The 27,607-nt window shown below is 54.8% G+C and overlaps 1 protein-coding gene and 1 long non-coding RNA gene across 3 annotated transcripts in view; one reads left to right on the top strand and one right to left on the bottom strand.

The window, feature by feature from the left end:
- The window catches only part of LOC135280171 (uncharacterized), a 51,511-nt gene that overhangs the window by 8,607 nt on the left and 15,297 nt on the right, over positions 1-27,607 (top strand). The window contains exons 2-3 of one of the 2 annotated variants that reach the window (XR_010347221.1): positions 5,561-5,640; positions 25,849-25,930. This is a non-coding gene — a long non-coding RNA (uncharacterized LOC135280171). Of the gene's footprint in view, positions 1-5,560; positions 5,641-25,848; positions 26,397-27,607 lie in introns of those variants that run through there. The other variant, XR_010347220.1, reaches the window with a different exon arrangement.
- Positions 16,818-26,566, bottom strand: SPARC (secreted protein acidic and cysteine rich). Its single transcript, XM_064387930.1, has 10 exons — positions 26,410-26,566; positions 20,376-20,444; positions 20,151-20,201; positions 19,912-19,996; positions 19,375-19,496; positions 19,053-19,173; positions 18,755-18,888; positions 18,475-18,623; positions 17,745-17,893; positions 16,818-17,583 (listed from the first exon to the last, which is right to left on the bottom strand). The coding sequence occupies exons 2-10, from the start codon at positions 20,430-20,432 to the stop codon at positions 17,555-17,557; spliced, it is 897 nt and encodes a 298-aa protein (XP_064244000.1). The 5' UTR covers positions 20,433-20,444; positions 26,410-26,566; the 3' UTR covers positions 16,818-17,554.

Genomic DNA, 27,607 nt, shown 5'->3' with positions numbered 1-27,607 from the left:
ATCCTGTCCTGAAACAGAAAGAGGAGAGCTCCCAGCGCCGTGGCTGAGTGGGGATCTGTCCCAGTGAGCTCCAAAGGGATGGGGTGCAGAAGCTGTGGCTGAGTGGGGATCTGTCCCAGTGAGCTCCCACAGGCCGGGGTGCAGATGCTGTGGCTGAGTGGGGATCTGTCCCAGTGAGCTCCAAAGGGCTGGGGTGCAGATGCTGTGGCTGAGTGGGGATCTGTCCCAGTGAGCTCCAAAGGGCTGGGGTGCAGATGCTGTGGCTGAGGAGCCCGTGGCTCTCGGGCTGGGCTCTCCCCTCTCTCCGTTCCCGGAGCCCTCTCACTGCTCTGCAGGAGTTTGCCTGAGACAGACCTGGCTCTTTCCGCGCCTTCCACCCCCGGGTTGTGCCCCGGCGGGTGCTCTCCTCCCCCGTTCCCCGCTCCTAGCCCAAATGGCATTTTTCTCTGCTGGTGAGTCACCTGCGCTGTTGCAATACTCACCTGGCCGCGACCCCAGCGGGAGCCCTGTCGCTGCATGCCGAGCTCGGCGGGGCAGTGATTCAGCTGGGATCACAGCACTTGCCCTTCTCCCTGCGCCCAGCTGTGTGTATCCAGGAAAGCATTTCTGCCTGCTGGGCAGTGAATCACCCAGGAGTGGCTTACCCAGCCCTGCCCGCTGCGAGCAGGAAGGGCAGTGGGAGGAGAGGAGGAGTGTGGGCAGCCTTCCTCCCGCTCAGGGACCGGGGCTGCTTTGCAGCGCAGCACGCGGGTTTTGCAGAGGAGGAGGAATCAGGTGGGGACGGGGCGCTGACAGCCCCTGTGCAGCCTTGCAGGGCACCCTGGTGTCTGTGAGCCCCGGAGCAGGGCAGCCCCGCTGCCCGTGCTGCCTGCATGGGCTGCAGCTCGTCCCAAGCCCCGTGGCTCGTCCCTGCTGGCGCTGCAGGCAAGCTGGGACACGGCCACAGCGGAGGGGACGTCGCCGTGTCATGCACGGGGCTGCTCTCCCTGCCAGTTCCCACAGCCTCTTGCTGGAGCTGGCAGCTGGGGGTTTGCCAAGTGGGGAAGCTGGTGCAGGGCCGTCCTGCCAGCCCAGCTGCCGTCTCCCACAGGCAGTGGGTGGCATTTTGTGTGGATGGAACAAACTCTCCTTGTGTTCTTTCTGTTGTGCTGTTTCATTTGCTGTCCACTGGCTCAGAGCAGTTAAGAGCATCTAATTTAAGAACTACTACAATAAAAACAACTTGTGGCAATGACCCCAGTTTTAAAAGAGAGCCAGTTGGTGAGTCTTCCTCTTTGACCTGTCTCCTTTTGGTGCACTCTTGTAGCATGATGAGCATTAGTCACTTGCAGCAAAATCCTCTTTGCACTACCAGGTCCTGGGAGAACAGAGTTAGGAGCTGAGGGTAAGGCTGCTTTGGGCTCCCTGAAAAGCTGATGTGGTGGGTAAAACTGGTGAGCATCTCTTTAGATGGGATCTGCAAAAATATGTCCCTAACAGGTTGGAGCAACCCTGTGGCCAGTCACTGAAAAGCCTGCTGCACTCAGAAGGGGCAGGAGCAGGTGGTGGGTACCACAGACATCCCACCTGGGGCTCCCCTGTGTGGAGCTGCTCTGTGCTTGGCTCTGACTCTGACCTGAGTCTTCTGGTGGGAATATTGGCCAGGATTGCTGGGCCTTGCTGCTGGCTCCATTCAGTCTACCCAAGGAGTGATCTGAGCAGCAGCAAAGCTGTGTCTGATGTGGACACAGGTCCCTAAAGGACAGCATGGATGCACTCCCCTCATCCTGCATCACATCAGGCTGCCTTCATCCTCAGGATGTGTTATGGCTTATGCCAGCCATCCATGCATCCCTTATTTGATACCAAGCAATGGGGTTGTTCCCTGCTGGTCTTGGGCAGAAGGGGACCTCACCCTGGTGGTGTCACCATCCTTCAGGCACCTTGTTGGTGCCATTGCTGCTGGCAGACACACGCAGTGCCTGGTGCTGAGCACCCTGGGACAAGGGCTGCGAGGTGCTGAAGGAATTCACACCATCAATAACTGCAGGGGATGAATCTCAGATACACATCTCTGGGGCAGGGCGAGGGACCTGCAGCTCATCTATTCCTGGCACGGGAATCAAGAATAAAATCTCAGCCCCTGAAAGTTCAGTGATAAGCCTGGCAGTGATAGGTGTGGGGAGGGAATTTCCTGCAATCTGCTGACTATAAACATGGCTGTTAATATTTTTCTGAGAGGATCTGGTTCGTGATTTATTAGACCTGTGTGGGACAGACCCATAGAAGGCATATGGAATAAATCAGGTGAAACCCAGAGCTGGTTCCACCCCTGCTGCTGCAGTGAGGGTGGTGGGAGCGTGGCAGCCTGCGGGGAGGCTTTCCAAGGACACTCCACAGCACTGGCCAGGATGGCTGAGCTCTGTTAACAGGAGCTGGGGTTAGAAGAGGAAGTAAGCAGGATGCTGGGAGGTGAGTGCTGAGGAGCTTGGTCCTTCCCAGGCCCCAAAATGTCTGGGCTGCAGCACTGTGCAGCTTGGTGCCCCACACCCCCAGTGGAGAAGGGGGGGTGGGAGGGAGGCATGTTGCTACAGTTCTGCCATTACCACATCCAAAATTATCGTTCGTATAAACAAGGCAAGCAAGAAGCAAACCTCAGGACAAACCAGAACTCGTCTGGGGGGGAGCGGGAAAAGGCAGGAGCCACGGGGAGGGGAGTGGGAGGTGGGCTGCTGTTGCTGGCACTGCAGTTTAACCCCTCTCACCTGCCCATGCTGCTGGACACTCTCACAGCCCCCTCACCTGCTGGCTGATTCCCCCGTGCAGGTTGGAAGGGGGAGATGGGGAGGTGAAGGAGCAGGGGTACCTGGGGAGCAGCTCCTCCGTGCTGATGTAGGAACTTCTCCCTAGCCCCGGGCAAGTATCCAGCAGCAATTATCTCGGGTGGGTGCCACCCAGAGCGAAGCTCTCCTGGGTTTTATTTCCAGGCCATCTATTGAGCTGCCTGGAGAAAGCTCTGCTGTAAAACCTGTGTCCCTCCTCTCACAGTGAGGGTTGTGCCTGGCTGACTTGTACTCGGATAAACAACAGCAAATGGGCTCTGTGGAGGGCACTGGGCAGCAAAGGGACCATCTGCCAGGGCATGAGAGCACCCCAGGCTGAGCTTTAAAGGCTAGGCTGGTTTGTTGTAATAAACCATCTTCCCATTCAGACTCTGGTGCACTCTTCATGGTTCTGTAGGCTCCATGGAGCCCAGGGCTTCACTAGAAAGTGAATGTTGTGTGCCATTACTGCCCCTTGGGGCTGAGGGTGGTGATTTGACACTGAGTTTTAGAAGAAGTCATTAGGTATTAGGTGGCTTATCTTAGGGAATTCATAGGGAATTAACCTAAGGGTTCACCACCAGGTTCTGGAGGTGATGTCTGCTTCAGGTGGCTGCACTGACCACTGGGCTCATTCTGCCTTCTGAGGGGCTCTCCCTGCTATCTGGAGAGTGTCTCACTTCAGTTACATTTTCTTGCTGTTAAGGTTTTATTTCATGCCAAATGAGTAATCTGCAGGTGAACAGCGTGAACATCCTTGGTGTCAAATCAGAGGAGTAAAGTGCCTGAAATATGGAATTTGAAGCACCAGGAGAAGAAGAATTGAGAAATAACCAGTTCCTTGACTGATCATGGGAAACCCAGCCTTCTGGTCTGCTGCTGCACAAGTGTTGCAGAGATGCAGGCAGGCAGATGGATGCGTGAGATCTAATAAATATTGGCCAATACTGACATGGCTTGGTGTGTGTGTACAAAGGATGATTGTGAGCAGCCTAAATATGATTGTTGGGCAATAGTTTGCTGTCATGCAAATCACACAGTGTTGCACAACCAGGGAGGGGTAATTCTTCAGGTGTCCCAGTGCCTCAGCCGGGGCTCTGCTTGGCTGAGATCACCTTGAACAGCACTGCAGGAGCATGATGAGGGGCACAATGTGCAGCTTAATGTCTTTTTCTGGGCTCAGAGGACAGATCATGCTCCCTCTCTTTTGCTCTGTTGTCACAAAATCCATCAGCTGGTTGGGGTGCTTCTCTCTGTGTCCATCTGCCACCGCCTGCCCCTTCATTGAGCACTGTTCAAAGCTGGGCAAAGGCACAGGAGCTGTGGCTCTTGCACACAGCCACTCCAGACACAGCTCTGCTCTCAGATAAGCTTGGGGCCAGGTGTTTCATCCAGTTTTAAGTCTGGAGAACTTCTTGCTTGCAGCCCCAGGGCATGAGGAGCCCAGGCTGGCTGCAGCTGGCAACACACCCCTGCATGTCGATGTCTCTGCTGCTGGGGAGAGTGGCAGCGTGAGGTGTTCCCATGTGGATCTGCACTGGCTGATCCTTAGCCAGGCCCAGATTGCTGTTAATATGCTCTTAATGCTCCCTAAGCTGGTTATAGAGGAAATTCTGCTTTAGACACTACCGTGTGCTCCCTGCCAGTCCTTAGCACAGCTCGGTGGATTTCAGCAACATGCAGGATCCCCACATGAATAGGAAATTATGGGGCATAGCTTTGTTAGGTACTTGGAAAGGATTTCCTTCTGCAAAAGCAGCGTGTTGTGTTAATGGGAGAAATTATAAAGGGATTAGGAGGGAACATACCTCTGCAGCAGATGGGAAAGGGCAGCGCAGCTCAGGAAAGTGCAGTGGAGCTGGACTCTGTGGGGGCTGCCTGGGCTGGGTACAGGGAAACCTGGGGCATGAAGAGCTGGAGAGGGGAGAGCCAAAGCCCCTGGCTGTGCACAGTTCTCTCAGGGCACATCAGATCAGCCTTTCAGCTCCTGCATCATGAGGTATCAGGGGTTGTCACTGAATCCTCAGGTGAGGGGGAGAGCCATCAGAACTCTGGTTCTGACTGAGCCGCTGAGAAGCCTTCAAACCACTGAATCCAAGGGGTTTAAGGTGACCAGAACCCCCCTGCTGGGCTGTGCCCTCCTCGGGGGAGATACAGTTTCAGGGTGAAGCGGGTGCTGGGTGCCCGTGCTGGGCATGCCCTGACTCTGGCTGTGATCCTGGGAAGCAGGACATCCATCAGCGTGAGTGCCAGGGCCGGTGTACAGTGAGGGCAGGTCCTAGTTCACTACACATGTGCCTTGAGCCAAAGCTTGCAGCGTTCCTGGAGAGAGGGGCAGGTCGGGGGGCTTCCTGTGGCAGCTGGTGTGCCTGCTGGCCAGGCTGGCTCCAAATGTGGCCCAGTGTGTCCAGCAGAGAGTGTGTGCATGGGCAGGAGCCCCACAGTGCACAGCAGGGACATTTGCTTCCTGGCTGCAGGATTGGACGTTCTCCTGCTCTTTGTTTCCTGGCAGAACAGGAGAGTATGTGGATTCTCACAAGTTCTGGTATCTCTGATTTATCTCCTTTCTCTTCATACCTGAAATCACTGAGGATGGGGAAAGGAAAGCCTGACTGCCAGCAGCACTGAAAGGGCCCTCTATATTACCTGTGGTTTATAATTTCCCAAGTGCTTCTGTCCAAAATTACCAGAGGGCAGAACAGCTGTAGGGAACGTGGAAACAACAACAGGATGGCCACAGCTTGCTCTTGTTTATACAGGAATGGACCAGCAAGGCAGTGGGGGCATGTGAGTGCCAGATGGACAAATGGACAAACCCCTGGGAACTCCTCACATGGAGGTACCTGGCCAATGTCTTCTTCTGTGGTGGATTTCTGCATGTGTGGGCTGTGTAAACAGGGGGTAAAGGCAAAGTGACCACAGGCTGTGGCATTCCACCAGCCTTCCTGAGTGTGCTTTTGTTGTTAAAGAGACATGTGGACCTGTGTGGGGCCCAGGAGACAGCAGAGTGGAGGTGGGGGAAACTGTTCTCTGCCAGGGCCTTTGATGAGAGCCAGCTCTGAAGGCAGAGGTAATTCCAAGGGAAAGAACACAGACGTTTGGGTGTTTTTGGGATCAAGGGATTGCCTTCAAAGCTGGTTGGGCATCTTAGGCTAACCTAAGGTAGGTGTTGTAAATAAAACAAGTGACCTGTAAAACACACCAGGTCTTCACATCTCTGCTTTCTCTTCTGCTGGGCAGTGAGGATGCAGAGGCTGGGGCAGGTTGGTGGGAATGGTGCTGATCCAAGGATATGACACCAGCAGAGGAGGGAACCATGCCAAAGGTGTGCATGTGCAGAAATGAGTGGTTTTAGGGACATGGGATAAACACTTCACACACACATGTGTCAAAACATCTCTGTAAGGTGCAAAAGCAGCTGTTGATGCAGAATGTATTTGTGTGGAAATATGTCTGGAGGTAGTAAACACCAGTTTATGCTCCTCTCCATGGATGTGCACACATGCCTTTCATGGCACAACGTGAACATGACTGAAGGGGAGGCCTGGTAATCGAGATGAGAAAAGATATGGAAGCACATAAAAGGCAGAGATTATACATTCTTGTAAAGCCTTCAAAGATGCACTGGTATACAAATATGTAGGGTGGGGGGAAGAGATGTACCCAACACATCAACAGGGAATTATACCCACAGAGAGATGAGCAGTGCCCCTCTCTTTTTGGATGTATGTTTAATACCTTTGTGATGATAATTAAAGCCCCTGTTTGGGTGATGCATCTTGTGATTTACTGCGGTCTTATAAATCTTTCAGCAATTTGAAATCTGCAGGGAACAAAGGTGCTGCCGAGTTTGGAAAAGAAACAAAGAGAAGGAGCTGCACCACATTCAGCAGAGGGTACCCTGGGCTATCTGGAAACAGTGGCTGATAGGCAGGGAGGGTAGGAGGTCCCACAGGACTTTCCAGCCCAGGAAACCAAAACCTGTTGCCTGTGGACCCCAATTCCTCCCACCAAAGGGAGGCACCCATCCAAAGCACCTCTCCCTCTGGCTGGCTCTTACACTCGTGGAGGGGGATCTGGGTCAGGCTGGTTTCTCTCCAAAAGGGCAGAACATTTCCTGATGGCTCCATGCCCTCCTAGAGAGTTTGAAGAGGGGAGGGCTGAAGGTGGGCAGGGAAAGCCACGTGTGAGGTAGGCAGTGCTGTTGGAAGCTGTAGGTGGAGGCAAGCAGAGAGAACACTTGAGAGCAGACAGAAGGGGGGTAGAGGTGGTTTTTGGGGCGCTGGGGAGGGCAATGGAGCCAGTGAGGGTTGTGCTGGAGAGTGACAGAAATAGAGCAAAAATGCTTAGATGAGATGAGTGAAATGGGGGGCTGTAGCAAGAGGCACTGGAATGCAGAATTAGCATGGTGAATGTGGTAGAGTCTGGAAGGACGAGCCAGAGGCCTGGGGAACTGCATGGAGACACAGAGGAGTGGAAAAAGGTTGTCACAGTGGGACAGAGAACAAAGATGAGATCTCTCTAGGAGGATCCATGTGTGAGAGGCAGTGGGCCAGGAAGGCTCCACAGCAGAGCAGCCCTGCTGCAGATCAGGGAGCGACCTTGAGGAGGGATCTCTGAGCCTCTGACCCGCTGGCAGTGGGAGCATTGCAGTGGTGGCTGTGGACATGCACAAACCACATCTCCTCCCTGCCCTCTCTGTGACCCTGGCAGGGTGCTCCCTGTCCTTGCTTCCAGGAGCTGGGCAGGCTGGGTCAGCAAGGCAAAGCTGAGGGCTGGGGGTGGAGTGGAGCTGTGGCTGCAGCGTGATGGATGGAGGCTGAGTGGCCATCACAGGAGCTGGATGGCTCCTAGGTTTCAAAAACACAACCTGTAGCCCCTCTTTGGAAAACACAGCTAGGAGGCAGACAGGAAAGGGCACAGAGGCAGGAGGGGGCTCAGGTGAGAAATGCAAGCAGTGAATGGTGCTGATCAGTCCTTGCATTGCTGGCCCCCTCCCCGGGGCTGAAGGGACATCTTGAGGGCTTCACCAGAGCCTTGGTGCCCCAGCATGGTGTCATTGATGGCCTGCTGAGGAAGTGCCACAATGGGGAAAGAAGGGGTGACTGGGACAAGAGCTGGAGTGCAGAACAGCCCCCAGCTCTGTGGAGGGTGGCCAGGCTGCCCTGCCACCAGGAGAGCAGGGAAATGGGGAAGGGACAGTGCAGGGATGGGGCTGTGCAGGGATACATGGTCTGCCTCTGGCCCAGCAGCACCCACCACACCACATGTGCCACCCCAGCCCTTACCAGACTGACTGCTTCCTTGTGCCACCCTTTTTTGGGGTTTGTTTTGCTACTCTGACACTGAACTTGTTTTCTTCTCCCTTTGGCCAGCTTGCCTGATGTCCAGTTGGCATTTGGTGGGATAGCAGTCACAGCCATGACAGCAGTCCTGACTATTCCTGCCAGGAAATCAAAGCTGAAGAATGTGGAGGTGGAGGTGACGGTGGGACTGAGGGGTGGGGAGGCATGACAGACCATCTGCAGAGAGCACGGGGTGGTCTGTGCAGCTGACAGTGAGCACCATGACTTGCCCGGTGGAGATGGTGATTTCTGGCTTCCTTTCTAGGATGAGATCATTCATTGGATTCCCACCAAAAAATCAGCACTCCCTCCCTCACACAGTCCAACCCTGCTGAGGGCATCTGTGCTGATTATTGCTGTAGATGAGTCTCCAAGAACGCCGAGGGGCTGATTCTTCAGGGAATCGAAGCCTGGCCACGTGTGGGTGGATGGGGAAGTAAATAAAAGGATGAAGAACTTGGTCAATCAATGCCTCCCAGTGCTGGAATCCTGCTTGTCATCATCAGAGTCAGATGAAATGGGAGGCACTGGCAATGAGCAAAACTGGAAATGAGTATAAGTCAGTGGAGGTTTTGGGTGGTTTTTTTCAATGATCACCTGTGTGATCATCCTTTCACCATTCCCAAAGCAGCACATGGCTTAATTCTGAGTTCTGCAAGGAAGAAAAATGTTGTTGCCAGGCTACTTCTGATACCCTAAATAATCTACAAGAAATCCAACCATCTCTTCTTCAGCAAGGCAGGGTCAAACTCAAAGTACTGAGATAAGAGCTGATCCCCACAGCTAACCCCATTCCTGAGGTGCCTGCATATGAATCAGCTCAGCTGGAGAGCTGAGACCCTTCAGTTTGTGCTCATGGTTTTCAACTTTGCTCCTCTGCAGGTCTCTAGGCAGGGGTCACAGGCAGGGTTCTGCTGGGAAAACGTGCTGAGAGATCAGTGCCTGCTCTTCCCCAGCCCCTGAGGCTGAGGGGGGAAGCAGAGACTGATGGGGCCAAGAGAATGAAGGCTGATATTCCCCTGTGGGTGAGCAATGGACTTGCCAAGAGGGTGGGGAGCAGAGCCTCGTTTAGCTCTGGGGGAAGGTTGGCTTCACTCCGGAGGGCTGGGGGAGTGCTGGGGTGGCTGCTGGCTGTGGCACGTCTCTGGGGATTTAGATCTGGAGATATGTAGGAGGTTTCTCTGGCTCCTGGAAACCCCAGCACAGAGAGGCAGAAAATCCCTTCCAGCATTTCCTGGGAAGTCTGCTGGGTTCTGAAGAAGACAGGATGGAAAGTGGGCAGGACAGAGGGGTCCTGGGGTGCTCAGAGTAGCTCAGAAAAGCTCTCCAGCCCTATGTAGGGACCAGTTTGGGGGCAGCAGTGGCCCCAAGGAGCTGGCTTGGTGGGATGGGACAGAGACAGGGAGAGGGAGTGCAGAGATGGACATGGGGTTTGGCTGGCAGCAGGGTTTGGATGGATCACTCCCATACAGAGACACCCACCCACCAAGAGTTGTCTCTTGGGTTAACAAGCCCCACTCCTGTTCTCTGTGGGGCTGGAGTGGTGCCCACAGAGTCAGAGCCACCCTGAGCCAGCTTTACTCTCAGCTTAACTCACTGGGATGGAAGGAGCTGTGCAAGATGAGCTGAGCCCAGGGAGAAGCAAGAGAGGGAACGGAACATGGAAGAAGAAGTAGAAGCTTGTCAGATAAGCCAAGAACCCCTGTCTGTGCATGGGTGTGCACACGTGTGTGTGAAGCAGGGCTCTGCCATGGGGTCTCACTTCAGTCTGCACGGAAGGGGAAGATTTGTGCTCTCACACCTGGATGGAAAGAGGAAACATTTACAAAGAAGCGGGGGTGCCAAGGCAGGTTCATTCACTCTCTTCACAGATCCTTTGGCATCCTCACAGAAGGAACCTTTTGCAGCAGGGGCATGTCTCAACCCCATCTTGTTTCCTCTGTCCCTGTGGCTGCCAGCGATTCCATCCCTCGCTGCCTCCTCCCTGGGTCCATTCAAAGCCTTCCCAGACGGGGCTGGATCAGGAAGCCAGGCCTCTCCCACCTTTGGCAGTCCCAGGCTGGCCTTTCCCCAGAAATTCAATCATTCCTTCTCTCCCAAACGGAACGTGCCCCAACACCTTTGCCTTGAACCGAGCTGCATTCAGGAGCCTGGGTTTGCCCACACATGTTACAGGTACGGCTGGAGGCCAGAAGCAGGGGAGCCAGCACAGCTCCAGCATGGAGGGAAAGGGGAGCCCTCAGCAGAGCCCCGAGCTTGGGGCTGTGCAGGGGGGCTGGCTGCTGGGGCAGCGAGGTGTGCCCTGACATCCCAGCCCAGCTCCTTTCCAAGTTAACGTTTGGCTTTTCAAGCCAGAATTGAGCGTCCTTGGGGAGAGAAACCATCCAGAGCAGGAGGGCTGGGTCTGCCAGGGGGCCATGGCCTGCATGCTGTGTTCTGGCTGCGGCTGTGGGGTGGTGATGGGGTCTGGAGGTGCAGGGGGAGGGATGGGCACAGCAGTGTGGCAGTGCCAGGCTGAGCCCTGCAGTGCCCAGGGCTGTGGAGGCTGCTTGGCTCCCAGCCCTGCTCTCCTCCCTGGAGGGCTGCCCCTGTGGGCAGCAGGGGTTTGTAGGTGTGAGCTCTAGGTGCAACACTTTCATCCCTGCCAGATTTTAGGCAGAGGCAGCCAAGGAGAGGAGGATGGTCTTCTCCTCCTTTCCTCTTTTGCCCTTTGCATATGGAGAGGGAAATTCATTCTCCTTCCAGTCTGCCATGCCAAGATCTCCAGGGGAAATGAGTTTCCATGGCCAGGGGTTGAAGTTTGCCAGCACTGGCTTGAGAACATCTGTATGCACAGGCCCTGTGTTATGGTTAAAGTGCAAGGGATATGGGCATCTGCCTCTGAAGGGCAACAAACCTCTGGAGCCCTTCAGATTTCCCCTCTGATTATTACAGCATGTTTCTTCCTGCCACGGGTAGTTCATCTGATGCCAGCTGCAAGGAGAAGGATGCAAACAAGACATGTAAAGTAAAATACTGCTAGATGAGCAAGCTGTAAAGGAAAAGGAAATTATTCCTGTGGAGCAGGATAAAGGCTCACCAAACAGACAGCATGTGGGCAGTGCTCAGAATAGGGAACGGCTCTTTGAAGGGCATGAAAATCCACACCAGAGCTAAAACCTGGAGCTGGCTCTCAGGTGAAGGGGGAATCATCTGATGGAAGATAAGGGAAGGTTTTCATTAAGGACACCATGACCAGGAGGAAACAACAGGAATCCTGCAGGATGAATGGTGCTGCTCAAGCCCAAGCAGACAGGGCATGATTGCAGGTGTGGTTAGTGCAGAGGAGCAGCAGGACTGGGTCAGACCCAAGGTCTGCCCTGACTCATCAATGGGAGATGCTCCAGGGACAAGGAGCAGAGCAAACAAGTGGTGATACTTGACCCAGATATTAACCCAGCTTCCAGACTGCATCCAGTTCAGGCACTTGTGGGCTGAAGCAGCTCTACTGGGGATATTAGTGTTGGGGGAGAAAGAGCCTCCAGTTTCCAGGAGATCCCTCATTTCACGGGAAGGAAATGCATTACATGGCTGGTTGGCACTGGATGCTCAGTGTAGGAGTCCTGTGGTGGTTTTACACTGCTCCTGGCTGTGGAAAGCCCTGTGAGTGTCAGGTACAGCCCTGGCCACCAGGAATTGTCCTGCCAGGTGTGGTTGTGGTGCCATGACTGCCCTGGGCAGCAGCAGACAGTCACCATCAGGCTGTGGTCAGGCTGGGCTTTGTGCAGGGAGAATTTTGGCCCCAGAGCTGACAGCAGCAGAGTCTCCAAAATGCAGGCACTGAAGGTGATCAGTGAGGTGTTTGGGCAAGAAATAACAAGAGACTTGTGCAGTCTCTCGAATCCAGATGGAGCAGCAATCAAAACGAATATGAAATTAAGAAAAATGTAGGGAATGCACATAAAAATGTGTCCTGGGGCGAGTTGTTTCCCAAGAATCACAGAATCAGAGTTTCTTTGATTAGGAGCATAATACTGAGCCTAACAAAAATTGGGCTCAGTTGGGAAATGGCCCTTGTTTATGTGGTAGGACATAAAATAGAAAGTAATGGAAGTTCTCCATGGGCAGTGCAGAAACTGGATAAACCCTGACACAAATAATTACTTACTGTGCAATTACCTTGGCACCAGAGCATCAGGCCAAGCCCAGCTCCTGTTAGAGTTCAGCATCACTGTGCAGTGAAATACTTGTCTGTCTGTCTGCATCCTCTCTCTGTCCTCAGGCCACCCAGAGGAATGCCATGGCTGTGGTTTCATGCCCCATCAAATCAAGTTAAGACCAGCCAGTAGGTTCAAAAATTAGAGGGAATGGTAGTGAGGAAGACAGACCGAGCTGCAAAACACAAAGCTTGGAATCATATAAGACGTGAATCCTTTAGATTGTAAAATGGTCTGTGCTCCAGAAGGGCTGGGGGACTCGGGCACCTCAGGGTGGGATGGGATGGTGTCGTGAGTGAGTGGCTTAGGTCACTTAGAGAGTCACTGACAAAGGTATCAGCAACAGCAAGTTTGAATGTAAGGTGGTCAAAGTGCAACTTAACAGAGTTTGATGGGCAACATCCACTCTGTCACTTCCTACGTGGATGAAGCATACAGAGGAAAATTGACTAAAATCATCCCATTGAGTTATGGGGTTCAGAGTGGACCCCCTGGCCAAACTTAGGCCCAGATTTGATAAACTGCTTTGTGTCTAAAGGGTTAGCAAATGGATGGGATGGAATGGGAGGGATGGGATGGGATGGGATGGGATGGCATGGGATGGCATGGGATGGCATGTGATGGCATGGGATGGCATGGGATGCAGTAGCCAAGCATGGTGGGGACGTAGCCCTAAAGGGACCAGGGCTCTGAGCTGCTCCACTGTGAAGGGCAGAGCCCTCAGCTGAGGGATGCAGGAGCGGGTCCCTCCTCTGTCCCTGTGCCCGGGCAGCCCCGGCACAACCTGCCTGCCCTGGCCCGCTCCTCAGAGCCTCCCCGCAGCTCCCGCTCCTGAGCCTCCGGCAGCTCCCGGCTCCATCCCGATCCCATCACTCCTGAGCCTCCCGCATTTCCCGGCTCCATCCCGGCCCCATCGCTCCTGAGCCTCCCGCATTTCCCGGCTCCATCCCGGCCCCGTCGCTCCTGAGCCTCCGGCAGCTCCCGGCTCCATCCCGATCCCATCGCTCCTGAGCCTCCCGCATTTCCCGGCTCCATCCCGATCCCATCGCTCCTGAGCCTCCCGCATTTCCCGGCTCCATCCCGATCCCATCGCTCCTGAGCCTCCCGCATTTCCCGGCTCCATCCCGATCCCATCGCTCCCCCCGCCGGCCGCTCCGCGCCGCTGCCGCCGCCGGGGATGGGATGGGACCGGCCGGGGAGGAGCAGGACGGGGAGGAAGGAGAGGACGCTCCTCTTACAGTTTCAGGAGGCAGACATAAGCGTGTCTGCTCCCTTCCCCTCTGCCCTCCCTCCAGGCCGGCCGCAGGGGATGCGTCCCTCGGGTTTCCCCCGGCGTTGTCTCTTCGCTGGAGGTTGGGCAAGATTTGTCTGAATTCGTGCATTTTTGAAATATACGGGATTTTAAGACCAAAGGATGCCACGCAGTGGATATGGGCAGTTTGGGGGCTGCTCCTCAGGCCGGAGCAGGGCAGAAGGGTGGAGGTAATCCCGACACCGGGGGACACCCTCTGTGCCAGACCCATGATAAGATCCCCCCTCAGTGATTCTGGGCGTGCTTGAACTGCTGTGGCAGAGAGCTGTGTGTGAGATTCCCACTGGGAATGGTGACTCCATCAACCCCACCACCCCGGGTAGCTGACCATGGGTCAAAGCCCTCAGTTTCATGTTCAATCTTCCTTTGCAGGGCTGATTTTAGCTGATGAGACTTGAACCTGTGTGAAATAGCAGCCTTCACACGTGGAGCCTGAGGGAATGATGTGAAGTTGTGTCAGGGGAGGCTTAGGTTGGGTATTTTCAAATATCCAGAGGGTGTTTGGCACTGGAAGAGGCTCCCAAGGGAAGTGGCCACAGTGCCTGCCTGATTTCAAGAAGCGTTTGGACAGCACTCTCAGGCAGATGTTGTAATTCTTGGTGTGGTCCTGTTGCAGGAGTTGGACTCAGATCCTTATGGGATCTTCCAACTCAGAATTTTCTGTGATTGCATGATTCTGTGCTGCAGGATGAGTTTAATTCCAGGGGTTTCCAGTGTCACTGTTAGCTAGAGTGGAAGCAGCTCCAGGTGCACCTCACAAACAGTGGGGCTCTGATCCAGGCTGTTTCCAGGTGTCTGACTTCAGTTGTCCTGGTGATCCCTGGCTTGTCACCCTTTTCATCACCTGCACTTTGTACATTTCAGCCACAAACCTTAATGCAGTATTTATGCCACAGTTTGTTTCTCTTACAAAAGTATGGGTCAGGAAAACAGACAGGACAGCACAAATCTCTACAGAAATCTCTGTCTGCTCCATCTTTCCTCTCTTGAATGCAGGACAAGGCTCAGTGAGTAACTGCACCAAAGGAACCATCTCTGCAGATGCACTGTAGCACTCGGGTGCTGGTTTTGGATCCAGATCTGTCAGTTAGTTTTCTATTTAATTTTCCTTTTTTTTTTTTTTTTCCCAGGTTTGCAAACTGTGTCCTCAGTCAGCACAAACCACAGGGAGAATTTCCACTCGGAAAGTACAGGGGAGTTTCTTTACTGCTGTGCAGGCACGGGAAGGCTCAATTTCAGCTCCAACAGGGAAAGGGCTGTTCTGTTCCACCCTTGCTGACTGTCTGGGTCTGAAAGCTCAAAGAGACCAGCTTATTCCTCAAGTCCTGACATAACCCCTTGTATGGCATTTGCCCCAAGGCAGCGAGATTCCAACTACTTGATACTTGAGGCTGTGACCTTTGAAGGGTTAAGAGAGCCCCGGCTCAAACCTCCTGAGCTCGTTCTGATGCTCAGTTAAAGCCAGGGCAGCTGCACTTTGTTGGAGCACTGGGCTGGCTCCTCTGGGCTCTGCCAGACTGCTGGGACAGGAGTGTTGTCCCAAGGGATGGGACACGGCCTTGGAGAGGGATCACAGCACCTTCAGAGCCGATACCCAGCTCTCCTGGTGCAGCCTGCTGGCTTTCCTGAGCCTGCAGGACTCAGGGCTGACTCGGGCACCAGAGGGGAAGGCAGGGGAGAGCAGGGCTGGAAAGCTTTCCCCTGCACAGGACCCAAGCTCCTGTGCCTGTCTGGTGGCACTGGCAGGAGGGCTGAGCTGGAAGGAGTGGAGCTGCCTCTCACAGGGTTTCTGTCTGAGAGGGAGTGACTGGAAAGCAGGTTTGCACAGGATGGCTGATCTCCTGCAGCCCCTGCCTGCCTTCCTGCCCTCTCCCCTGCCCAAACCTCCTCTCAACAGCTCTCCAGGTCTGGAGGTGGGTCACATCCAGCTGGCTCTTGCAGGGGTCACGGGCAGTGGTGCCCTTCTCTGTGTCAGCTCTGCCAGTTGGTAGCAGCTGCTCCCACAGTGGGGAGGCACTCACTGTGTCTCCACTGAGAGCCCCCTTTGGCTCACAGCCCTGGGAAGCAGTGTGGCCATGGGGATGGTGCTGTGCTCCACCTGGCCCCTCTGGGCTTAGCTTTCCCTCGGGGGTTAAACACCTTGGCCACACAAAGCCTGTGTCCTGTGGGACCTGCCCCAGCTCCACAGCCAGGAGTGACCTGGGCAGGATCTGCCCTGACAGCCCAGCTGGGAGCACAGCACATTCCTCAGGGGCTGTCAGCAGGGACCTCACAGCTCAGCCAGAGCTCTTCAACTTGGCTATTTTTAGCCCATGCAAATGGGGGTGTTTATTTTCCTACTCTTGTGCCTTTTTGCCTTTCCCAGGGATTTTATTGCTGATGGAAGCAATGGCCTGAGAGCCCTGTGAGATTCCATGCTGGCTGCTGCAGTGACCCCATCTCTGCCCACATTTCCCATTCAATATTCCCCAAGCCCTTATCAGTGATGGGCTGGAATGGGCAGAAGCCCCTCAGCTTACCTTGGACCAGAACCTTTTTTGGGGCTGGGAGATGTGTGGTAACAACTTAAACTCATGCATGAGGCTGGTGTTGAGGGGGCAGTCCCTCTCACCAGGATGGGAGGAAACAGAGGAACATTGCAGGCTGGTTTATTGTCAGTGTTTCAAATCAGTATTTTTTATTACAGAAACTCATCAGGTTGCTCACACTGTGGCAGGAATTTAATAATATAAGGCACAGGGAACATTCAGAGGTAAAAAAAAGAGTTCTCAGCCTGTGAGATTTAACCATCACTTTGCACCTGTCAGGACTCTCTCTTATAAAGCAAAATCCAAATACTTTCTCCCTTCCATCCTTTGCATCCCTTATATCCACAACAGGAAAAAAATATTGCAGCCTTTCCCTCGAGCACGTGGCAAACACGCCACTTTCTGGGCAGAAATATCCCTTACATCCCTTCCAAGTCTGACACAGCCTCCCTGGAAGAGCAGGGCTGGAATTTAGGCACAGCCAAGGCAGGGGTGGGAAGTGCTTAAGGGCACTGTGATTTGGGGAGAGCCAAGAGCTTTATCTCACCTACTGAATCACAACATCAAGGTGAGCCACACACACCCCGGGGAACAGGCAGCCACACAGAAAACACGACAGCAGCGTGGTCATCGAGTGATGGTGAAGCATGTAGCACTTTCAAACCTTTATTATTCAAGAGGATTTTACAGGATGGGAATAGTTTCATTTTATTTGTTTTAAATTCTGTGCGCTTCCCTATTTGCTTGTTCCATTTATCTTTTTTTTTTTTTTGTGCCCAATAACTGCTAAATTCAAACCCTGGGAATGGGAGGGAAAAAAATAAAAAAAAAAGGAAAACAAAATCCTACCACTCTCTGTCTTTCTCACCCCTCTCCATCCTTCCTACCACGAGCTGGGTGGCCACAATGTCACCTGCAGCTGCTCTGCTTGAGAACCCAGTCCTCCTACATCCTCTGGCTCTGCCTTCCCTCGCTGGCATCTGTGCCTGGGGTGGTGAATCAGCTGAGAGGGTTTTGTGTCTGAGTGTCCAGGAACGTGCTGTTAGTGAGAAGTGAAGTCCACCCGAGAGAGAGAGCGGATGGTGAGGCAGAGCGGATATTTAGCACAGGAACAATCAGCAGTAAAGACGTAGGAGAGAGAAAAGGCTGGTAAGAGCTTGTGGGAACAGCTGGGTGAGTAATCTAGTGGTGATAGATAAGGCTATGAATGAGGACTGTTATTTCTCTTAGCACCGTTACTACATATGTTTAGACCTATATTAGCACCTTGTTCCCAGGGAAAAACAAAACAAAACAAAAGCAGTTTAAAAACCAAAGGAAGTGGGAAGGTTAAAACATGACAAAGTTGGCATCGGGGCAGGAAGGCGAGCATTTAGATCACAAGATCCTTGTCTATGTCCTCTGTGGAAGGAAAAGAGAGAGACAAAGTTAGGAGGTGATGCTGCCAGGGTTCCTGTACCCTTCCCACTGCCCCTGCTTCCCCTCACCCAGGGCTGCTCCATCCACAGAGGGGGTTCTGGGGGTGCCCTTCAGCCTCCCTTCCTGCCCTCCCCGGTACTTACTCTCCTTGATGCCAAAGCAGCTGGCCCACTCCTCCAGGGCGATGTACTTGTCGTTGTCCAGGTCACAGGCCTCGAAGAAGCGAGTGGTGCAGTGCTCCATGGGGATCAGGGGGGCACGCAGCGGGGCCAGCTCCGTGTGCGACAGGTACCTGCCAAGGCCACCACTCGCTCACAGGAGGGAAGGTGCTGGCCCCAGCTCTCTGCTTGGGCTGCTGTCCCAGTGCCCTCCCAGTATCAGCCACGGAGTGGCACGAGGGTCAAGGACTGGTGTCTGTCTTTGCAGCCAGCTGTGCTGGTCACAAAACAGCCACCAGCTGGGGGTCCCTGCCAGCTGCCCCCCACCCCACAGGCCTGTGTGATCATTTCTGTGCCCATCTGCAGCCCACAGCTAAGCCAGCAGCTGCTATCTCAGCTGCTGAAGTTATCCCAGGGCCTTTGGACTAAGATATTTTAGGGCACTATCATAGAACAGTAAATCTGAGAAGAGAGAAACTCCACACCCAAGGGAGGTGGGAGCAGCTGGGGCTGGGGGGGCCCCTCTTCCTGCAGAAGAGCAGTTTGCAGGAGGCAAAGGTGCCTCTACCCCAGCCTGGTTTGCCACAACCTCTGCCACCAGCCGCCCGCTTGTGCCACATTTCCACCCTGCCTTGACACCTTCTACTGCCAAATCACCCTGGTCCTCAGGCAGGAAATGGTTCTGGGGTCTTTGTCCTGCTCTGCTGGCACTCACCCATCAATGGGGTGCTGGTCCAGCTGCCCGAACTGCCAGTGCACGGGGAAGATGTACATGTTGTAGTTCTTCTCAAAGTCCCGGGCCAGGAGCTCCACAGTGTGGTCACCGGCCTCCAGGCGCTTCTCGTTCTCGTGGATCTTCTTCACCTGCCATGAGAGAGGACAGGGAGGCCTTGTCAGCAGGGAAATGGGGTGCGAGGGCTCCCTGGAGGGGCTCCCTGTCTGTGCTGGCCTCCACTGTGGGGGTGAGCTCCCAGAGCCCTTCCCCTGTGCCCCACCTTGAGCTTCTGCTTCTCGGTCAGCAGGTTGTTGTCCTCGTCGCGCTCGTACAGCGTGATCAGCACGTTCTTGAGCCAGTCCCGCATGCGCAGGGGGAACTCGGTCAGCTCTGTGTCCAGGCAGGCAGGGATGACTGCAAGTCACACACAGGACTCAGTGCAGCACCTGGATGTGCAGCCCCGCTGCCCTCCCACCTCAGCCCTGAGCTTGCCAGGACCTCTGCTCTCCACCAGGCTGTGAACATGGGGGCTGTGCCCGGTTAGGGGTCCCCTTGTCTGAGGGAGTGGCTCCACTTACATTTGCAAGGCCCAATGTAGTCCAGGTGCAGCTTGTGTCCCTTCTTGGTTCCCTCCAGGGTGCACTTGGTGGCAAAGAAGTGGCAGGAGGAGTCGTAGGTCTTGTTGTCAGTGCCACAGACCTGCACAGGAAGGGGAGATGCTGCGTGAGAGGCAGGGAGAGCCTCCAGACGAGATGTTTAACTTGTTCCTGGGGTAATAGCTCCTTCTTCACCACCAGATGGGGAGCAGCCACCCTGGCTCTGTCTCCACGTGTCACCATGCCTGGCAAAGCCCGTGTGGGTCCCTCCCTGCCCTGGGCCACCGAGCAGAGCCTTCCTCACCTTCTCGAAGACGCCGGCGGTGGCGGGGCAGCTGGAGGGGTCCTGGCACACACACATGGGCGAGTTGTTGTCATCCACCTCACACACCTTGCCGTGCTTGCAGTGGTGGTTCTGGCAGGGGTCTGGAGCAGGAGGGGAGCTAAGTCAGAGCCAGCCACATCCTCCCCTCCCACGAGATGCTCAGGGCACCTCAGCATAGAGGGAAGGCTGAGACTTTGCCAGGGACACCCCTCACATCTGTTCTCACACTGGGAAGATGTGAAGGTTTCCAGAAGTCCATGTTAGCCCTGGGGCTAATCCTGGACTCCCTTCTGTAGCCACATCAATGGCTTCTCTGTTGCAAAGATGGGCTTACAGAGAGCCCAGGGCTGGAAGATGCCATGTGCCTCTTGCTTTAAATGTGCATCCAGGCTGGCATCATCCTTGTGCTACAGCCCTTCCCAAAGGACCCCCTCACTGTTTGGGGTGGTAAAGCTCCCCCACACAGGGAGGGGACAGTGTCCCTGCCAGCTGGAGGGCAGGGGAAGAGTGACTTACTCTCTGCAACAATCTCCTCTACATCCTCCGTGGGTTCCTCGAACTCTCCCACCTCCACCTGGACAGGATTAGCCCCCACAGGCTCCTGCAAGAGAGGTTGGTGTTTCTGCTGTGGGTGCACAGCCCCAGCTCCTGGGGGGCAGAGCAGCCCCCCAGGGCTCCCCAGAGCTTTGGAGATGCTCTTTGCAGAGCAGTGGGTGCTGAGGGGATGGGTGAGGAGCAGGGACAGAACCACCTACCTCTGTGGTGGGGTCTTCGATGACCTCGGTCTCATCGGGCAGAGCCTCCTGCTGCAGAGGAAAATGCACATGAGAGGGGGTCCACGGGACAGTCCCAACGGGGGTGACCCACTGGAACAACCATTCCTCATTCCTCAGTACTTTATTTGTTATAAAAGCAAATCTCCATCAGCTGCTCCATATGAACAGCCCCAACAGCAAAGCTCCCCCGTCTCCTGCACTTACCGGCGCTGCCAGGGCTTTGCCTGCCAGGCAGAGAAGGAAAAAAATCCAGGCCCTCATCTTTCAGCAGACCTTGAACAAAGCAGAGGAAAAGGAGGGATGAGGAAGGAGGCCACTGTGTGCTGCTGGGCTCCAGGCTGAGCAGACACTGCGAGGAAGGCGTGCTCTCCATTTCCTGCCTCGTCTGTTCAGTATTACAGACCCAAGTGCTGGCTTTTCTAGCCAAAACCTTGGGCCAAATTGTGTTTCCAAGATAAATTCGTTTGATTTTGCAAAATGAGACAGTGGGGTTTAGATGTCTGTTGCTCTCCTGGATACCTTTAGGAAAATCACAGTCAAAATGGCTCTTTCCTTCTCTGGAGGGTTTTTTTTCCACCAATCCCCCCACATTTTTCACATTAAAAATCCCCTGATATGAGTGCCAGCTATAAGGAATGAAACTCTAGCATGTTAGTTGCCAATCAGAAAAAATATGGAAGTGGATGAAGGAAAGAGATGACAGAGAGACAATGAGGCAGAGCACTTGAGGATTAAACCCTTTAGAAAACCCCTTCCCCCATGGACACAGACATCCCAGGGGTATCACAGACCAGTCCCTCATCCCTAGCACCACAAAGTGTTGGGGTGTTTTTCCCTTTCCTGCTCAGAGCTGAGGGTCCCCAGGCTTTGAGGGATCCAGGTCACTTTGGGGTTGAGCCTTTGATGAGCCCTTTGCACCCTCCTGGCGCGGGCTGTGCAGAGCCTCTGCAGCCGAGGCAGCCCAGCCAGCAGAGCACGGCTGGTGCCATGCCCGTGGTGCCATGCCCGTGGTGCCATGTCCGTGGTGCCATGCCCGTGTCCTCATCCCCCCCAGTTCCTGTTTGGCAGGGCTGAGCTGCTCTGCCCGCTTTGCGCGGCTGCGTTCTGCTGCTGCCAGCGCCGCTGCCCGCTCCCTTCCACCGCGGGCACAGCCCCGCTCTCCCCTCTCCTGCCAGCGAGGGGACCTGTGCCCCTGCCAGCCTCCCCTTCCCCTGCCCTGCTTCTGCTCCACCTGCCCCACAGCCCGCCCTGGGGGATTTGCTGGGACTCAAAGCCTTGGGTGAGGTTTCTTCTTCTCTCCCAGGGTATCTAATGTCACTGCATTTTCCTCCTCGTGCCCAGCAGCTCTCTGGGTATAAAGCCACACCAGAGCTGTGCTGCCAGGGCACCAAACCTGGCTGGGCTCTGCTTCCTAATTTAGAGAGGTTTGGCCATTCAGAGAATGCCCTCTTTCCAATCTCAGGATCTCCCCCAGCCTCTAGTGGGGTGTCTGTGCAAAATAGGGGCCAGGGAATGGAGGGCAGCTTTTTTGGGATGTCAGAGGGGTGGGAGGGGGTGGTGGGGATGGCTGCTGTGATGGCATGAAGGTTCTGTGACAGAGGAGCTGTGGGGAGGGATGACAAGCTCTTTGGGGCTGTGGGATGGGCTGGTGAGCTCTTTGGGGCTGTGGGGAGGGGTGATGAGCTCTTTGGGGCTGTGGGAAGGGGTGATGAGCTCTTTGGGGCTGTGGGGAGGGGTGATGAGCTCTTTGGGGCTGTGGGGAGGGGCGATGAGCTCTTTGGGGCTGTGGGGAGGGGTGATGAGCTCTTTGGGGCTGTGGGGAGGGGTGATGAGCTCTTTGGGGCTGTGGGAAGGGGTGATGAGCCTCTGTTGAAGCTGCAGCTGAGCAGCTCCCTCCTCTCCTGCTTGGTGTGAGCTGTCCCTTCCCCTCGTCTTGGTTTGTTCTGGAGGTTTCTGTGAGCTCTGCCAGCATTAGCCAGCAGAGATCACTGGTTCTTTCTTCCTGCAAGGGTTGTTTGGGGAGGGAGGTGGAAAACTACAGGTGATTCTGGCCATCTCCTCCCTTGCTGGTATCCCCTGGCTAGTAAAGGCTCCTCCTGGGCTTCTCCAGGGGCTTGTTTGCTTTGGAAGGTGCTCTGAGGCTCAGGGATGCTCACTGGGCAGTGCCCAGCCTGGAGGAGAGGGCAGTGCATGCACATGTGGAAGGTGGCACTAAGAAGAGCCCAACCCCACGCCAAGGCCATCTTAGATCATTTCCCCAAGCTTTAAAAAAGCCTTGAATTTCAAAGTCTGGGCATGCAGTAAGTGGGGTCAGGGAATTAGGTGTTTGCTAGGAGCCAGCAGACAGTTGGAGCTGCCAGTGTTGTGTTTGGAGGAAGAAGGAGCATGAAAAAGTCTGAGCAAACAACCTCTGCAGAACTGTCTTGTGCCTTAGATGGTAAAACAAATTTATTATAAAATAACAAGTTTTTGGAGGCAAAGCTGTGCAGCGAGGACATTACAGAGTCTGTGAGCCCCTGGCTGGGTTGCAAATGGTCATTCCTGAATGCCTGGTGGCCAAAAGTCCTGAAATAACAGCTCAGGAGCCCTGCACACAGGGCTGCTCTACCAGGATAACGTGGTCCATGGTGCAAGTCTCCCTCCTTGTGGAGCAACCATGGTCCTGCTATCCAAGAGGATGCTCTTTGGAGCTGGCAGCTGGGCCACAGCAGGAGCTCTGCATCCATGCCCCAGCTGCAGGGACTTGGGAGGATCCCTGGGGGCTCTGCACTGGGAATGCCTGGCACTGCTTTGTGAGCCCCATGGAGGGCAGAGGCCAGCAAGGGGGTGCAGCCATGGGGTCATTTTGGACAGAAGAAAACAGGGAAAAAGATTTTAGCAAGCAGGGACTTAGGCCCTTCTGCATCCTAAAGGAATCAACAGACACCAGCACCTCGCAGGATGCTGGAAACCAGCACAGAAAGGGCTGCTGAATATAGAATAAGAGAAGCTCCATGGTCACCACCCTCTCCTCAAGCCTGCCCTCCTGAATGCTGTGGATTGAGCAGACAGCAGGGCACCATGGGCTGCAGGACCCATGTGCTGTACAGATTTTTTAATACCTGATCCCACTTGCATCCCACATGGGGACTTCAGCTCCCATTCACTCTTTGAACAGAGTCTGGGGGCTCCCCCAAACCCCTCTCAGTGGTTCACCTCTGCAGCATGGCCCTCAGCACCAGCTGCTCATTGCATTCACAGCCATACCCCAAAGAAGAAAACCAGGGGTGCAGAGAGGGCAGAGGCTGACCCTCAGCACCTGCAGAGACTCCAAGCCAGCTGCTCAGGGAGCTCCTCACCACGTTCCCCCCAAGCTCCTGGCACCATCATCAGCTCCTCCTGATGGGGAACACACCCCGCAAGGATGCACAGAGAGTCTGTGCCACTGGGTCTGCCACGGGCACCCCAGCCTGGGGCCTTTGTGGCTTGGGGAGGACACTGCTGGGGCGGGTGCAGCCTCCAGGAGAGGCTCCGTGGATGGTGGAGTGTGGTCCATGTGGCGCTGGCCCTGGCCAGGGTTGCGTAAGCCCTCAGGGATGCCACGTTAGCGTGGGGAGGAGTCTCCCCCCGGCCACTTGGACAGCTCCTCCTCAGCCCGGCTGCCAGCCCTGCTAACCCGGGCGAGGGGCTCTGCTGCCTCCTCCCGCTGCAGCCACGGAGGCAGGAATGGGCGATGGGGGGCACGGCCCTGCCCTGCCCCAGCTCCTGCCTGCACCCCAGCCCGGCAGCAGGGTCTCCTGCACCCACCCACCCTGCTCACTGCTCGTCCAAGCCTCTGGAGGATCTGACACTCCCCAGCTCACACTGAGTGTAAAGGCAAAGCTGGGCCAGAAAAAGATTCTGCCAAACCTGACTGGGGCCAGTGCTCAAGGGGCAGGTGGGTGACCAAGTGTGACCCCCACAGAGACACAACACCAGGGCTGGGTCCCCACTGCCTGCCCTGCCCTCCCTGTGCAGAAAGACCCTCTGAGGTTACTCAGCAGCCACTCCCAGGCTGAAATTCCATTTGAAGCTGGAGATGTTTGCGTGAGTTCCCATGAAGCTCCCTGCTGAGCAGGTCCCTGCACGTTCTGTGCCTGCTCACCCAGATGTGCTGCAGCTGCCCTGGGTGCCTGGGGAGCAGGGCAGGGGACTGGGCAGAAGCCAGCCTGGTCCTGCCACCTGCACAGACCCCTCTCACACACTGTGCAGGCTCAGAGAGCCACGCAAGCTTTAGATGGAAGTGAAATTCCCTTTAGCTCACACGTACACTTTGAGTAAAACACAGTGGGGGAAAAAATCCCCCTACCCCATGTGCCCGTGTAGAGTCACTAAAGACACGGCTACCCCACAGCACTGTGTGAATCCACTGCCTGTGCTGGGAGCTGAGCAGCTCTGTGTGAGCCCACAAATGCTCAGATCTTACAGGGCTTGATACAACAGCAAGAGCCCAGCCCCATCAGAGCTGTGTGCTGGAGCTGCCATAGTTTCTCCAGGTCACAGACTGAATCCATAATAGAAAACAAATTAGTACCAGGAAAAGAGCCTGGATGTGCCGTGGGCTGCAGGCACATCATGGATGAGCCCTGTGCAGACAGGCGAGGCAGAATTCTGCTGTCCTGCCTGAGCTTTTTGTTTTGTGTGGCTGCTTTTGACACTGCTTAGGCAGTGTAAAAGGCAGTGTCAGAAGCAGCCCGATGCTTTGTGCCAGGTGCGGGAGGTCCCTCCGGCCCCGGGGGTGCCACCAGCTGATCCCGCACAGCTCCACCAAGGAGGCAGAGAATAAACTGTCCGATAAATATTCTGCAAAAATGCAAACCATCTCCAGAGCATTCCCTGGACCTGCCCTGCCACAAGCGCTCCAGCGATAACAGCCCCGACATCCCTCGGACCAGAGGACCCAGAAAAGGTTTCCATGGGAGCCGACATTCCTCTGGGGCTGAGTCATGGAAGAGCAGAGTGTTGTGGAAGGAAGGGCTTGAAAAAAAGTTCGAAAAGTTTATTTCTGCTCTTCCCCCTCCCAACACCACCCGCATCCCTGCTCCTGCCTATGTGGCAGACAATGGCTTGGCTTCAGCCACTGCGCCGGACGCGACAGCTTTTCTTTTGCACTTTAAACTCGCCTGGTCGACCCTAACAAACGGCTGCAATTAACTTTTATCCTTTTGGAGGGATGCTGAGTTTTTGAGCTGTTTGAAGTTGGTCGCCTCTGAGGGCTCGGGAGTACTGGTGCCATTGCCGGTACCCCCGGTTTCACTCCAACTTGAGACTTTCGGTTTGGGTGGGGATTCAGCCCCCAACCGGTTAAATTCCTTTTTTTTTTTTGGCTGGATGCAACAGAGTGGAGCTTTCTTAGAGAAGGGACACAAAGGGCAGAGTGAGACTGTCACGTCAGCGGGCCGGGGAGGACAGCGGCTGCCTTTAAAGGAAAGGAGCCTCGTCCCTTCTGTGGGGACCTGAAATTGTGCCTGATGGAACACAAGTTCTTAAAACTAAAAAAAAAAAATCCACCCCAAAAGAGCTTTGCTCCTCCTCTCCTGCAATCTCCGTCTCCCTAACAGTCGATCAGAGTTTGGCAAGCCAGGGCAGCCGACTTGAAAAGCTTTCAGAGTTTGCTTGGAACAAAAAGCCGAGTGTCTTTTTTTTTTTTTTTTCAAAGGAGAAATAAGACCGGCTGCACTGAAAAAATAAAACCCCTGACATGAAGCCGACAGCTCTTTGTTCTTCCTCTGGATACTCTGGTGAGTAAAACATCACCTGCCAACACACCTCAGGCTGGGAGAAGTGGGGACTGTTCATAACTACATCTGATTTTCTCTGCAGGTTGGTTTGATGTCCCCAGACATTCGTGTCATGCATCTCACTAAAGAGCTACCCACCAGCTAAAAACACAGAGGGGGAAAAAGGGAGGAGAGAGAAGAATCAGGGCAAGTCAAACCTTTACAATCAGATGCCACCAAAGCATTAAAGCTCTGGCAGTGAAATTGAGTAAGAGCCAGTTTAGAAGGGGAAACGCTGCGAAGAGGAGAAAGGGGTAAGACAGGAGGGGTCTCTAAATGCACCGCTTGGGGTGGAGAGCATCCAGCTGCCCATCCCGAGTGACGCACGGCCAGCACCGGAGCCGCTCCCCGGGCTGGGACAGGGACCCCCGGAGTGGGGCTGGGGACCCCCGTGCCGGAGGGAAAGCACAGCAAGGGCAGTCGCGAAGCTCGGGCCATACCTCGCAGTCCCGGCAGCACGGCTGAGGGAACTTCAGGCTCTCGCACAGGCTGGGGGAATCTGCAAGTTTTAGAAGGAGGCAGGAGGAAGCCAAAGGGTGGGCTGGGTTTCCCTCTGCCTCTCCCCCTCCTCCTCCTCTGTAGCTTTCCAAATCGGTCTCTTCCTCTCCTCCGCTTCCCAGTGGGCAGTCCCTGAGCCTGGCTCCAAAGGATAGACCAGAGAAATCAAGCTGAAAATCAAAGGGTCCCTGTCGGGGCAGACCAGTCCCCAGCCCTCCCGGCAGGGTCACTGTCACAGCAGCTGCCTGCACCGAGTTTTCAGTTCTCTGCCTCTCTCGGAATGACAGCACTCGGGAATGGGGGAATGCCATCCCTCTGCCTGGTTCTGCACCTCCTAACACCTCGACCTGCTGCAATTATAGTGTTAAATGCTGTCATTTCTCAGAGGAGTAGCTCAGTCCCTGAGCTGGTGTTTCTCATCCTCAGGGGGATGCAGAGGAAAACAGAGCTTTTGCTTCTCCATCCTGTCTCCTAACATTGCTGCTATTTGTGACTGCCTTGTGGAGATGGAGAGGGAAGAATGACCCAGAGAATGTGAGGATAAAGACATATCTGAAATGCTGTAAGCAGGCAGAGAAATGCTGGGCTGGTAGATGTGACTCTCAGCACAGTGGTCTCTCTGTCGTGGTTATCATCCAGCAGATCTAGGCTGATTGAACAAAACCCACAGCCAGAATTGCCACTCAGCTGAATTCAGTGGTGTCTTCAGACATCACTCACTATTTACAGACCATAACTCAGCTGCAGCAGCTGCCCAGCCAGAGGCAGCCAAGCAGCAAAGCTGTTTGGGGTTGAGTTTTCCCATCTGTTCCTCTCTGTGCCCAGGGTGAAACCCCAGCTCCTCTCTCCTTGGCTGAGAGGATCTGAGGTGCATCTGCTCCCCCAGCACCAGCATGGCCTTGGCACTGCACTGCAAAGGAGAACCAGTAGCCAAAAATTGCTACACTTTGGGCATCCCCAAAAAATGTCTCTGTGCCATACAGGGCTGTCCTGAGCCCTGTGGATAATGCAGCTCTTTGCAGCTTGTGATCCCCCTGTGGCATCAAACCTCACCCCGGGGCTGCTCTCCAGGGCAATGGGAAGCTGGTGTCTCATGTAGCCAGCAGGGCTGGGGACATCTGGGCACCAGCAGTGAGATGT

Source organism: Passer domesticus, chromosome 13, assembly GCF_036417665.1.
Source record: "Passer domesticus isolate bPasDom1 chromosome 13, bPasDom1.hap1, whole genome shotgun sequence".
NCBI classification, from domain to species: domain Eukaryota; kingdom Metazoa; phylum Chordata; class Aves; order Passeriformes; family Passeridae; genus Passer; species Passer domesticus.
The sequence above is the reverse complement of the archived record's forward strand: the minus strand, read 5'-3'. Positions and strand labels throughout refer to the sequence as shown.